Below are 14,509 nucleotides of genomic sequence, written 5' to 3'. Positions count from 1 at the left end.
CGCTTTTCCCAGCTTTTCTCACGTGTGGTTCTTTTGACTGTAGGCATGGGAGTCCCCACGGTGACAGCGGCTCGCATCCTGAAGGGGCAGCTGAGCAACAACAATGGGGAAGAGACAGTCCTGGAAATGGACCGGTTTCCCTTTGTGGCTTTGTCCAAGGTAAGGAGACCTCTTCAGCCCTGCCTCTACTCCCTTTCTCTTCTTTTGGATGGGCGTCACAAAGGCTGTGGTCCTTCTTTACTTGGGTGAAGATAAGACAGAAGGTCTGCTACCCTGTGATTCTTTTTTAATAAAATAAAATAAAAACCCCTTTCTTTAAAACATGTGGAGCCTCGCCCTTCAATTCCAGCAAACGTATGTGGAAACTCGTAGTTAACAGATTCATGCACGCTTAATCTCTGCGCTTTTACTCAGAGGTATGTCCCGTCATCGACTTCTGATGTTCGAGTTGTTTTAAGTCCTGTTGTTCCAAGCTGCCAAAATGGCAACTCCCACTGCTTGAGAGTGAACAAACCTCGAGGTTTATGAAACAGCACCAAAATATCTTCTTCTTCTTTGGCGATCCCTTGTAGCCGAGTAAGATTGTCTTCCATGAACACGGTCTTAACAGTGAGTCTGTAAGTGACTGTGGAGGCCAATTTGGGATCCACACGTCCTTCCACAGAGGGGACACTGGTTTTCGGGCAGGAGTTGATCACGGTGAGGGTTTGCCAAGCGTGCCTTCCTTTTAGCACGTTTCTCCTTTTCATCCTGAGTTCAGGTGTTTTCAAAGCCCATGACACCTTTGGAAAAGGCTGTTCTCCAACTGGAGCGCTTGCAGGCCAGTGTTTCCCCATTGTCGGTGTTTGTACTACATTTTTAAGATTTGCCTTGAGAGTCTTTAAACTCTTTTGTTGACCACCAGCCTTACGCTTTCCATTTTTAAGTTTGGACTAGAGTAGTTGCTTTGGAAGATGATAATCAGGCATCCACACAACATGACCAGTCCAATGAAGTTGATGTTGAAGAACCATTGCTTCGACACTGGTGATTTTTGCATTAGTTCGCCTGTCTTCCCAAGTGAAGTGTACAATTTTTTGGAGACACCATTGACAGAAACTTTCAAGGAGTCGGAGATGGCGTTTATAAGTGGTCCATGTTTCACAAGCATACAGTAAGGTTGGTAGTACAATAGCTTTGCAAACAAGCATTTTGGTTTCCCTGCGAATGTCGCAGTCCTCAAACACTCTGCACTGCAACTGGGAGAAAGCTGCACTCGCCGAGCTCAGGCGATGCTGGATTTCGGCACCAAAATATATTAAATGGTGGAAGGAAACACCCGAAGCATCCCAGTGAAGAATGGTAGTGCTCTGTGGTCATGGAACGCTGACCAACTTCTGCAGGAAATCTAGGAACAAAAACAAGACCCTTGGTCCATCTAGCCCAGCCATGCCTACACTGACTGGCAGAAGCTCTCTCCAAGGTTTCAAGCCGAGAGCCTTTGCCCAGTCCTGCCTGTTGCGGACTGAACCTGGGAAATGCAAAGCAGTTGCTCCATCGCTGAGGAGGGTGCCAGGTGGTCTGAGGCTGATTTAAATGATCAAGCCGGTCCTTCAAGAAGGGCTGTGATGAAAAGAGACATACTGATGGGGATATTGTAAAACAAAATTCACAGTGCTTGCTGAGCCTGGGTGTAGCCTAAATCCAGTGCCCAGGCTGGCAAACTTGTAGGCAGAGCAGATTCACATGGCAAGAGCAATGTGGGGCATTCTCCCCTTGCCCCATTTCTGGGGATGTAGGGACGCAGGTGGCGCTGTGGGTTAAACCACAGAGCCTAGGACTTGCCGATCAGAAGGTCGGCGGTTCGAATCCCCGCGACGGGGTGAGCTCCCGTTGCTCAGTTCCTGCTCCTGCCAACCTAGCAGTTTGAAAGCACGTCAAAGTGCAAGTAGATAAATAGGTACCGCTCTGGCAGGAAGGTAAACGGCGTTTCCGTTCACTGCTCTGGTTCGCCAGAAGTGGCTTAGTCATGCTGGCCACATGACCCGAAAGCTGTTGACCCTCGGCCAACAAAGCGAGATGAGTGCCGCAACCCCAGAGTCGGTCACGACTGGACCTAATGGTCAGGGGTCCCTTTACCTTTTAAGGAGGCAGCAATTTCCTTTTTTTCTGAAGTTGTTTTTATTAAGTTTTCTGAAGTTGTTTTTATTAAGTTTTCCAAAATTTCACACATAATAAAAACTCCCTCCCCTGACTTCCCAGCCCCTTTTCCATGGTGTTTCTATTTTTCTCCCTCTGAACCTTAACAAAACTACTATAACATTTAACCCCTCCTGTTGCTCATAGTTCAAATCCTGCTCACGGGTCCAGCCCCCCCCCCCAACGACGTCTGGAAGCTGATCCTTTCCAGAGCAAGGGCAACTCCTTAATTGCATTGCTGTGACAAAAACAAACATAGCACATTCCTCCCAGCCCCAGCTTGGAATTTGGCAACGCAAGGCACCTTCTGTTTTGGCCCGTCTTGTGGCGGATGCATTCACATGTTTGGTAGACCACCCCTTGTGCCCTGGCGGGGTGACTCTGGGTCAACCGGCTGCGAGTTCTTCTTCCCTGCGCCGATGCTATTCCAGGCTCTTCTTATGGTCTTAATGGGATTCTCAAGTAACTTGTGAGCATTAAAGAAGAAAACAAGGTAGGCATATAACCCCTGCCAGTCAGTGCAGGCAATACTGAGCTAGATTGGGCAGAGGTGCTTACCCATCAGCTTCCTAGAGTAAGCTACAGTACCAGTGCCAGCAGCTAGATGCAGGCAAGTGGTTTGTGTGCTCCCCTAAAACACGCTTATTAGGGAGAGAGCCCTGTGGATCACAACAGGACCTACAGTGGTACCTCGGGTTAAGTACTTCGAGGTCCGTTCTTAACCTGCAACTGTTCTTAACCTGAAGCACCACTTTAGCTAATGGGGCCTCCTGCTGCCGCCGCACCGCCAGAGCACGATTTCTGTTCTTATCCTGAAGCAAAGTTCTTAACCTGAAGCACTATTTCTGGGTTAGCGGAGTGTGTAACCTGAAGCATCTGTAAGCTGAAGTGTATGTAACCCGAGGTACCACTGTACTTCTGAGCGAGTGTGCCCAGGATCTCACAACTGGGCCCTTTTCACAGCCCCCCGCGAAGGGACCGTCCCAACCGCCTGCAGCAAGGAGCCCCTTCAGCGAATTTGTGGGCTGCATCAAGAAAACATTCTGTTTGCACAGACCCAGAGTCAATATGTTTTCCTGGACGAACGCTGCGTTCCAGTGTTCTGAGAGGCCGGACGGCATTCTTCCTCCCAGACTCAAGAAACTCTGTTTATTCCCCACCCCACCCCCTGATCATCACCAGTTATCTTCATTTTCTTATTCAGGAAGTTTAAAAAGGCCCCCCAAGTAAGATGCTCCGTCCGGTCAACTTGTTTTTGTCATCCCCTGCCTGCTCTGGGCCAAGTGGGGGAAAGTCCAAACTTCATATGGGCAGGCGTCCAAGGGATAATTTGTCAGGTGCCACCAGAAGACCAGAAGCTTTTCTCTCTCACACAGTTTTTGCTACCCTCCTTTCTCTCTGTCACCCCTCTTTTTCATTCTCTTTTTCGGCCACTCTCTTTCTTTCCTTTGATCTGTTGATCTACCTGTCAGGTGCTGGTTTGGTTGCTCGAGAGCAAACAGGGAAGACTCCAACTTGTCTTTTCCAGGCTTTATTATCTGTACAAACTATTTACAGTGCAGAGCGTCGCAAGTCCATGTCTGCTCAGTCGCTGGCAGAATCTGGGAGTGGGCGGTCCTTATACCTTCCCCAGCATAACAGTCGTGTGACCCCCATCCTTCTTCTCCCCTCTCTGCGCCCAAACCTACTGCGCAGAGTGGGCGCTGGCAAAGGGGGACTTGCCTCCCCTCCGCTTTGCTCAGGCTCGGTGTTGAGGCTCTCCCTAGCATCTTCTGATCCCTGCGCCCCTTCCCCACTGGAGGCGGGGCTTCTCTCCTGGCCAGAGGAAGAACTGCTTCGCAAGATATTCAGAGGCTCCCTGTAACACAACTGCCCTTGCACGTCTCACCTCTGGGCTGATGGCAGCTCCCTGACACTACCCATCTATTGATCTTCCTTTTTCTTTTTTTAAATATATTTTTAAATTAAGTTTTACATAACAAATTTAAATTCAAACACATCATTCACCTCTTCAATTAGGATTCTCTGAACCCCTTGACTTCCCTCTGCCTCTCCATGGCTACCATTATAAATCTTTCTTTCTTCTGCTTATCTTATCTTCTCTAATTCATAATTCATTTTTCCAAAGTTTTTTGTACGTTACAAGCAATACAGTGGTACCCCTGGATACAAACGGGATCCGTTCCAGAGCCCAGTTCGCATCCAGAAGCAAACGTATTTCGCCGCTTCTGTGCATGCGCGTGACGTCATTTTGAGCGCATGCGCAAGCGGCGAAACCCGGAGGTAACACACTCCATTACTTCCGGGTTGCCACGGAGCGCAACTCAAACACGCTCAACCTGAAGCGCATTCAACCCAAGGTATGACTGTACTCAAATCCTGCCAAAGTTTTTCCATCTACATGTATTGATCTTTCAATCTATTGATCAGCTATCAATCTTCTTTCCTTCTTCCTTCCTTCCTTCCTTCTTTCCTTCCTCTCTTCCTCCCACCCATTTTCCTTTCCCTTTCTGTCACCAACTTTCCCTCCTCCATCACCCCCCTCTTTCCATCTCCCCAGGCTGTCAGGGGAACGATGTGCATTGCTGCTGCCACAAAGGGCTGTACTGATTGCTTGCAGAGGGATTTTGAAATTAGGCCGGGGCCACATAAAACTAGGTCAATGTGCCGCAGGTCTCCTGCATGCCCCTTATATGGCACGGGTGCAGATTCCTCCCCTGCCCATAGAGCTTGTTTGCACCCATATTCCACCCCAATGCTCTAGGCAGCTTCGCACCCCAGCCCAGCAGGCAAGCCCTGTGCCAACTGCAGCCAAGGTTGCTTCAGTTCCCCAGGTATTTTTAATTTGCGCTACGACATTTTTAACTGGGCTGCCACCAGTGTGAGGACTGAGGCAACAAACATCCGACCTGCATTCTATTCAATTGTTTTTTTGGTCTTTTCTCCTAACAAATTGGTCCTTTCCCCTCTATTTGACAGTAGCATAGCTTTCAACTTTTCCCTTTTCTTGTGAGGAATCCTATTTGGAATAAGGGAATTTCCCTTTAAAAAAGGGAAACGTTGACAGCTATGGACAGTAGTCATGCTGGGTATTTTTCAAAAAATGTTTTAGTGAGTTATAATGTATGTTTAACTCGTGTGTAATGTTTTATTATGTTTTTATATATGTTGGAAGCCGCCCAGAGTGGCTGGGGCAACCCAGTCAGATGGGCGGGGTACAAACAAACAAACAAACAAACAAACATAATTATTAAATCTATATGTTTAATTCTATTTATGTTTAATTGTTTTTTTTAATGAGTGCTTTCTCCCCACCTCGATGTTTTAGCTGTCTCTACTTTTTAGCTGTCAGCCAACTTGAGTTCCTGTCAGGGAAAAAGCCAGGATATAAATGATAATAATAATAATAATAATAATAATAATAATAATAATAATAATAATATTGACAGAAGCTCCAGGGGGCAACTGCTGCTGCTAGCGATGGGGCAGATCCTGCCTCAGTGCCTTATTTCAGGCTTTCTCTCAGGGATTAGCTCACAGCTTGGGCAACGGCGGCAGGAGAAATGTATGGGGGGAGGAGAGAAACTCATCCTCTCCATCACAATCTGCTCTACCATGTTCAAACTCTTTATTATTATTTCATTAGGTAACAATTTCACGCTGCTTGATTTTAGGCCCTCCTCAAAGCAGTTGGAAGGATAAACTCATCCATAAGAAAAACCAACAACGATCATTTAAAGCTTTTGAAAAGTTAAAATAACGATCGACTGAAAAAACAGATTAAAACTCGCGTCAACTTTCTAAATGTCTGGGTGGGCTCGTCTAAACAAAAATGTTTTTAGCAAGCGCCCAAAAGAGCACAGCAAAGGCACCCGCTTGATATCAAGGGGCAGGGAGTTCCAAAGTGCACTTTTTTTACTTTACATTTTTACAAGTGTGGAACGGGTATTATGTGCCCCCTGTAAAGGTAAAGGGACCCATAACCATTAGGTCCAGTCGTAGCCGACTCTGGGGTTGTGGTGCTCATCTCGCTCTATAGGCCGAGGGAGCTGGTGTACAGCTTCCGGGTCATGTGTCCAGCATGACTAAGCCGCTTCTGGCGAACCAGAGCAGCGCACGGAAACGCCGTTTACCTTCCCGCCAGAGTGGTACCTATTTATCTACTTGCACTTGTGTGTGTTGACGCTGGTCTGTGACCGTATTAATAAATTCATTCATTCATTCATTCATTCATACTAGCACTTAGTGCTTTCAAACTGCCCTTCTGCCATTGCTCCCCGCAGACGTACAACACCAACGCCCAGGTCCCAGATAGCGCTGGCACAGCTACGGCTTACCTGTGTGGGGTGAAGGCCAACGAGGGGACGCTGGGGGTCAGCGCGGCTGTGACGAGGTCCCAGTGCAACACCACGGCCGGGAACGAGGTGACCTCTATCCTCAAATGGGCGAAGGCGGCAGGTGAGTGGGACAACGGGTCCAAAATCAGGGGTGTCCGGTGGCTCCTTCCAACAGATAACTTTTACTGCCAGAGTTGGGTGAAAAGGTATTCATTTATTTTAAAGCCACTTGCTGTTTGGAAGCAACCTTGTTTGTGTGCCCTCTGAATGCAAAAGTGAAAAGTTACCCGTGCTTTTCTGGGGGCAGGGATATAGCTCAGGGACAGAGCCTCTGTTTTGCATGCAGAAGGTTGTAGGTTCAATCTCAGGGGGCTAGATTCCCAGAGAGCAGCAGCTTGTCAGTGTTGGAGAAACTGATCCAGGTGAGTCAGTGGCCTGACTTGATCCAAGGCAGATTCCTATGTTCCCAGACTCTCCAAGTCTGGGATTTTCCAGGGACAGTCCCGGATTTACAGAAGCCGCCCCTGTTTCTAATTTGATCCTGGAATGTCCCACTTTTCCTTAGGACGTCCCTATTTTCATCAGAGAAATGTTGGCGGGTATGGAGTTACATGACCCTCGAGCCAAGGAGATAAGTAACTATACAGTGGTACCTTGGAAGTAAAACGGAATCCGTTCCGGAAGTCCGTTCGACTTCCAAAACGTTCGGAAACCAAGGCGCGGCTCCCGATTGGCTGCAGGAAGCTCCTGCAGCCAACTGGAAGCCGCGTCAGACGTTCGGGTTCCAAAGTACGTTCACAAACTGGAACACTCACGTGTTCAGGAGCCAAAACGTTTCAATTGCAAGGCGTTCGTCAACCAAGGTACGACTGTACAACCTTCAGAAGACAGCCCTGTACAGGGAAGTTTTTTTTAATGTTTAAAGTTTTATCATGTTTTTATATATGTTGGAAGCCTCCCAGAGTGGCTGGGACAACCCAGTTAGATGGATGACGTATAAATATTATTGTTATTACGGCATAAAGGTAAAGGGACCCCTGACCATTAGGTCCAGTCGTGGCCGACTCTGGGGTTGCGGTGCTCATCTCGCTTTACTGGCCGAGGGAGCTGGCGTACAGCTTCCGGGTCATGTGGCCAGCTGGTGAACCAGAGCAGTGCACGGAAACACCACTTACCTTCCTGCCGGAGTGGTACCTATTTATCTACTTGCACTTTCACGTGCTTTCGAACTGCTAGGTTGGCAGGAGCAGGGACCGAGCAATGGGAGCTCACCCCGTTGCGGGGATTCGAACCACCGACCTTCTGATCGGCAAGTCCTAGGCTCTGTGGTTTAACCCACAGCGCCACCCGCGTCCCTATTATGGCACAGGATGTCCCTATTTCAATCGGAGAAATGTTGGAGGTTATGTGTTCCTGTTTAAGCAAGCCCTTCCTTCTGAACCATGAGGAGTAAAATTTTGATTTTTTTTTTAAAGCAAGGACCATTGCTCAGTAGCAGAAGGGGCACAGTCCACAGTCTACATATAGAGGCATGGAAGATCACATCTGGTGATCTAAGGCTTCCCCACCCCTGTTGACGTCCTAATAATAAATTTGGTTTATTACTCACCCTTCACCCTAAGGCCCCAGGGCAGGTCATAACAATTCAAAATGCAGCAGCTTTGAAACACATTGCAAGAGTAAAGCTCGCTGGTTGATAAGGCATTTTGAAAATCGTGGGCTTTGAGAGATAAATGCTTGCTTATTATTCCGTTAACAGCACAATCAAGAGCAAGTACCTCCAAATTAAATGTGGCTTATTCCCAAGGGTACAGAAGATGGCAGCTTAGGCTTCGCTGTTATCTGCGCTTTTAAGACAAGGCCTGGCTTTTATCAATACTTTTTAAAAAATCCATTTGTTCAATATGGGGCTTCAGTGAAAAGGTGCTGGAATTTTCCACTTTTCTCCCCAAATGGGGGAAGCATTTTTATTTGTGGGTCTTTCCAGATCCAGAGCTGAACGTTGGGTTTTGGTCTCATTCTTGTGTGAAAATAGGTGGGCTTTTTTTTAACCGCCAAGCAAAAGTTTCCTTTTAAAACTTCACTTAGTAACAGATCGCAGATAGCTTTCTGGAAGGGTGTCAGAATACTTTAACCACAATAACTGCATTGTCCGGGACAAGAGCTGGACTTGAGACTGGTTTGATACGCAAGCAAGACAGAATCTTCGTGTCCAAGTTTTCGCAGCATTGGAGAGAAGGGCTGTATTAAAAGCCCAGGGCAAAGCACATCAATTTGCACATGGAAGGTACCTGGTTTAATCCCTAAAATTGCTTGATAGGTCTGGAAACGGCTATCTGGTTGCTACTAGCAGGTGGCGCTGTGGATTAAACCACAGAGCCTAGGGCTTGCCGATCAGAAGGTCGGCAGTTCGAATCCCCGCGACGGGGTGACCTCCCGTTGCTCAGTCCCTGCTCCTGCCAACCTAGCAGTTCGAAAACATGTCAAAGTGCAAGTAGATCAATAGGTACCACTCCGGCGGGAAGGTAAACGGCGTTTCCATGCGCTGCTCTGGTTCGCCAGAAGCGGCTTAGTCATGCTGGCCACATGACCCGGAAGCTGTATGCCAGCTCCCTCGGCCAATAAAGCAAGATGAGCACCGCAACCCCAGAGTCGGCCACGACTGGAGCTAATGGTCAGGGGTCCCTTTACTTTAACCTGGATGGCTAATCTTTGCCTTTGTGGTTGGAGGCAGACATGCTTCAAAATACCAGTTTCTGCTGGAAGCCACAGGAGGGCAGAAGGCTCTTGTGCTCAGTTGGGTCCTGTTTGTTGGTTTCTCCTTGGGGCACCTGGGTGACCCCTCTGGGATCAGTACACTGGACTACATGAGCCATTGGCCAGATCCAGCAGCCAGGCTCCCCATTCATTCTTAACAGGAAGGAGCGTCTCCACCCCCATTGTTCTGCCCGGACGCTGAGGTCCAGTGCCGAGGGCCTTCTGGCAGTTCCCCCAACAGGGAACCAGGCAGAGGGCCTTCTCGGTAGTGGCACCCGCCCTGTGGAAGGCCCTCCCACCAGATGCCAAAGAGAAAAACAACTGCCAAACTTTTAGAAGACATCTGAAGGCAGCCCTCTTTAGGGAAGCTTTTAATGTTTAATAGGTTATTGTATTTTAATATTCTGTTGGGAGCCACCCAGAGTGGCTGGGGAAACCCAGCCAGATGGGCGGGGTATAAATAATAAATTATTATTGTTGTTGTTTAGTCGTTTAGCCGTGTCCGACTCTTCGTGACCCCATGGCCCAGAGCACGCCAGGCCCTCCTGTCTTCCACTGCCTCCCGCAGTTTCGTCAAACTCATGCTGGTAGCTTCGAGAACACTGTCCAACCATCTCGTCCTCTGTCATCCCCTTCTCCTTGTGCCCTCCATCTTTCCTAACATCAGGGTCTTTTCCAGGGAGTCTTCTCTTCTCATGAGGTGGCCAAAGTATTGGAGCCTTAGCTTCAGGATCTGTCCTTCCAGGGAGCACTCAGGGCTGATTTCCTTCAGAATGGATAGGTTTGATCTTCTTGCAGTCCATGGGACTCTCAAGAGCCTCCTCCAGCACCATAATTCAAAAGCACCAATTCTTCGGCGATCAGCCTTCTTTATGGTCCAGCTTTATGGTCCAGCTTATTATATTATTATTATATTATTGTTATAACAGTCTAAGGCAGCTTCCAGCACCCCTGGACTGCATCCCCTGGTAAGTACCAGGAGCATCTGAGCAGATACAGGAGGGCCCTGGATTGACCCTCTCCAGGTGAGGCTGGGAACATCTCCTGCCTGAAATGAGCGTAGCACAAGGTCTGAACATAGAATCATAGAGTTGGAAGGGACCCTGACGATCATCTATCAGTGTTTCCCAAACTTGGGTCTCCAGCTGTTTTCGGACTACAATTCCCATCATCCCTGACCAGTGGTCTTGCTAGCTAGGAATGATGGGAGTTGTAGTCCAAAAAAAAGCTGGAGACCCAGGTTTGGGAAACACTGAATTCCAGTCCACCCTTTGCAATGCAGGAATAGACAGCTGGCCCTTATGGGGATTGAACCTGCAACCTCTGCGTTACATCTGTTCATGATAGAAAATTTGTGTGATTATACATATATGAGAAAAATTCCGCCAGGATATTTATAAAACGGGAAGCGCTAAGTCACGCTGCTCAAAGAAGCGGCCCTCTTTATCATCGCCGCTGAAATGTTTTGGAGGAGCCAAAGGCTCTGATCCTTCCTGTTGTTGTTGTTGTTTTAAATGAATAAACAGAGGGAAAATGCCAAGAAAACATTGCTTTTGAAAAATGCATTCTGTTGATGCTAAAAAAACAACAACCAATCCAACGTTTTGGACATGAGTCCATAGTTAAATGTCTGAAGAGGAACCTGTTTGATCGCTGTCCTTTCATGGCCCAGCTGGTTTGAGTGGCCTCGGTGGTCACACTGTGATTTTGGGGGTATGGGCAGGAATGAAATCAGATCAAAGCCTGACATTTGCAGGTGCCCACACTCGGAACCTCTCTGCCCACTTTTTCTCTCTTTCTGCCAAACAGAGCGCCTCTTTCCATGGATCAGCTGGAAACCACGATTAAAAATAAACCCTTGGGTTCCCCCTCGACGGGGGTGTGTGCCCCCAGCTCCAATTACAAAGGAGGCTTGTGCCTTTATCCATGCTGCCCCCATGGGGCTGGTGCAGAGAGACGGTGGGGGAGAAGGAAGGAAGTGCGAAAAGCGAAGGGATGATCTGGAGGAGACACAGAGCGCAGTTGTTCTGCTTGTTCTCCGTGGGCTCCGAGGGACAGGCGAGGAGAGCCAAAAATCACTCTCGGCGAGATGATTAACTCCGCAGAGCGGAACAATGTTTAACCGGCTGTGTCGATAGACAGAATAATGTGTTTTCAGCAGCACGGTTTGACCCCGTTGCATGCCCAAGATGTGAGAGGGGTCATTTAGCTTGGGAGAAGAGGGGAGGGAGTTTGGTGGCGTCTTGCCCAGAAGGGTTTTTTTTTTGAGCTTGGCTTCTGTGCCCGCTGAGTTTTGCCAAAGTTCATGCCGTCGGCCCTGGAAAGCCTCAACCTCCAGGCCTCCAGGATGAAGAGCGCATCTTTGCCTTGACGGTGCACTTCCTTTGCTTCTCTGGTCCCAGGCAAATCTGTGGGCATCGTCACGACAACGCGGGTCAACCATGCCACGCCGAGCGCGGCCTATGCGCACTCTGCCGACCGGGACTGGTACTCCGACAATGAGATGCCCCCTGAGGCCATCCAGCAGGGCTGCAAAGACATCGCACACCAGCTTTTCGAAAACATCCCAGACATTGAGGTGAGCGCGGGTCAGCCGAGAACAGCTGCGGGACGGTTTTAATATAAGAGGGGAAGAAGGGCAATGAAGACTGGACAGGGCGGAGGGGACCTGGATAGCTCTGTTGGTTAGAGCATGGTTCTGATCACTCCAAGGTTGCATATTTGATCCCCATATGGGAGAGCTGCATATTTCTGTATTGCAGGGGACTGGATCCTTAGCAGTGCTTTTTTTGGGGGGGGGACATGGGGGTATGCATACCCCTAAACAATTTGTGAATCTACGTTTGGCCTCATTGAGGGGCAGTATTTCAATATGAGTAGGAAAATGAGTAGGAAAATAGGGACGCGGGTGGCGCTGTGGGTTAAATCACTGAGCCTAGGGCTTGCCAATCAGAAGGCTGGTGGTTCTAATCCCCGTGACAGGGTGAGCAACCATTGCTCGGTCCCTGCTCCTGCCAACCTAGCAGTTCAAAAGCACGTCAAAGTGCAAGTAGATAAATAGGTACCGCTCTGGCAGGAAGGTAAATGGCGTTTCCGTGCGCTGTTCTGGTTTGCCAGAAGCGGCTTAGTCATGCTGGCCACATGACCTGGAAGCTGTACACCGGCTCTCTTGGCCAATAAAGCAAGATGAGCACCGCAACCCCAGAGTCGGCCACGACTGGACCTAACGGCCAGGGGTCCCTTTACCTTTACCTTTTTAGGAAAATGAGAGTACCCCTAAACATTTTTATTTTACTTTTTAAGAAAAAAGCACCTGATCCTCAGAATCCCTCTAGAATTCTATGATTCTATGGATACCAAAAACGGGGAATATAAATGAAATCACAGCGTATTTGGGGTGATTCTATCTCTCTTTGGTGAGCCAATGTAGTGGTTAAAGCAGGGGTCAGCAAACTTTTTCAGCAGGGGGCCAGTCCACTGTCCCTCAGACCTTGTGAGAGGCCGGACTATATTTTTTTGAGGGTGGGGATGAACAAATTCCTATGCCCCACAACTAACCCAGAGATGCATTTGAAATAAGAGGACACATTGTACTCATGTAAAAACATGCTGATACCCCAACCGTCAACGGGCCGGATATAGAAGGCAATTGGGCTGGATCCGGCCCCCGAGTCCTACCCTCCAGAGCAGGAGACAACAAACTTGCTCCATGTGGCAACCTGTCAGATATTGGAAGATGGCTCTCCTATTTCTCTCAATCTCCTCTTCTCCAGGCTAAACATCCCCAGCTCCCTCAAAACGTTCCTCATAAGGCTTGGTTTCTGAACCCTCCACCATCCTGATCTCTTCCCCCTCAGATTTAGAGCTCCCTGGGTGAGACCTTGGGCCAGTCCCTGCCTCTCAGCCTAACCTACCTAGCAGGATGGCTGCTGCGGGGATTAAACAAGGAGAGGCAGAACGATATACAGTCATACCTCATGTTACGTTTGCTTCATGTTACGTTTTTTCAGGTTGCCTCCCGCGGTGACCTGGGTTACTTCCGGGTTTCACTGCTCGCGCATGCACAGTAGCACTAAATCGCGCTTCACGCATGTGCACAAGCACCAAATCACGCCGCTCACGTGTGCAGATACGGTGCTTCAGGTTGAGGGCTTTTCATGTTGCGAATGGGCCTCCGGAACGGATCCCATTCGCAACCAGAGGTACCACTGTACACCACTTGGAGCTCCTTGGGGGGGAAAGACAGGATGGAAATGCAGCAAATGAAGGAATTTAGGCCCTTGGAATAATAATAATAATAATAATAATAATAATAATAATAATAATAATGTTATTATTTATACCCCACCCATCTGGCTGGGTTTCCCCAGCCCTGTCCCCAGGGCCCACCCCTCAATGGTCTTCCCCCTGAATGTTTTTGCCTGACTGGTACCTGTCCCTGGACTCAGATAATGCCTCTTGCCTGCATGAATGGAGGCCAGAGAGGGATGCGTGGAAAACTAGCCTACTGCGCAAAGGGAAAAAATTCACATCAATTGCTCCACCTGCTTTTTGCCCCACCCCTGGCATGTGCCACCCCCCCCCAGAAGGCAATGCGTCCCCCTGGGGTTTCTAAAGGTTCCCCACCCCTGAGATGAGCGGTCCATTTAGCTCCCAGCACTGTCTCCTGGGACTGCAGAAACAGCTCAGGCTCTGCCGCAAGCCTAATAATTATTCTACTTTGTGCAGAATGTACTATGCCGTACGTGGAAAAACCACAGCCCTTCCTTGGGCGTTACTCTCACTCTCTGGTTTTCGGTAGCAAGCAGTTATTTCGGAGAGCAAGGTGGGTGGGTGCGAGAGGGACACAAAAGGGAGGATCCAGTTCTGGGTGGATTTATTGCATTTTCAGTCCTGCTCCAAGGAGATCAGGGCGGACTGAAAAACGGCCTCCCTAACCCCATGTTATCCTCAGGCTGAGTTCAGGGGTCACATGACCTCATGGGAAACCTTTCCAGGGTCACATGACAGTGGTGCATAAGTGGGCGGAGCAATAGATGTGAATCTTACATTTGCACCCTTGGATGAGAAGCTCCCTAATGCGTACTTCTTGAAGCAATATTTGAAGCACAGCAGTCCTTCAAAATTCACACTTCTCCAGATTTTTGCAAGGCACTTCTACAACCAAACAATATGCACAACGATGCCTGTATTTGGGGGGAAATAACAAACAAAATGCATCCTATTCTGGGGAAACC

At 48.7% G+C, this 14,509-nt stretch overlaps 2 protein-coding genes across 3 annotated transcripts in view; both read left to right on the top strand.

The window, feature by feature from the left end:
• FAM131C (family with sequence similarity 131 member C) overlaps window positions 1–14,509 on the top strand; it is a 569,848-nt gene that overhangs the window by 531,858 nt on the left and 23,481 nt on the right. The gene's annotated exons all lie outside the window — the stretch shown is intronic.
• ALPL (alkaline phosphatase, biomineralization associated) overlaps window positions 1–14,509 on the top strand; it is a 58,867-nt gene that overhangs the window by 25,641 nt on the left and 18,717 nt on the right. For both annotated transcript variants that reach the window (XM_083629493.1, XM_083629494.1), the window contains exons 4-6: window positions 44–159; window positions 6,462–6,636; window positions 11,675–11,850. In XM_083629493.1, coding sequence (XP_083485619.1) covers window positions 44–159; window positions 6,462–6,636; window positions 11,675–11,850 — 467 coding nt within the window. The remainder of the gene's footprint in view (window positions 1–43; window positions 160–6,461; window positions 6,637–11,674; window positions 11,851–14,509) is intronic.

The sequence above is a fragment of the Podarcis filfolensis genome (genome assembly GCF_964270895.1).
Source record: "Podarcis filfolensis genome assembly, chromosome: 8".
Taxonomy (NCBI): Eukaryota; Metazoa; Chordata; class Lepidosauria; order Squamata; family Lacertidae; genus Podarcis; species Podarcis filfolensis.
Note: the sequence above shows the minus strand (reverse complement) of the source record. Positions and strands in the feature narration are given on the sequence as shown.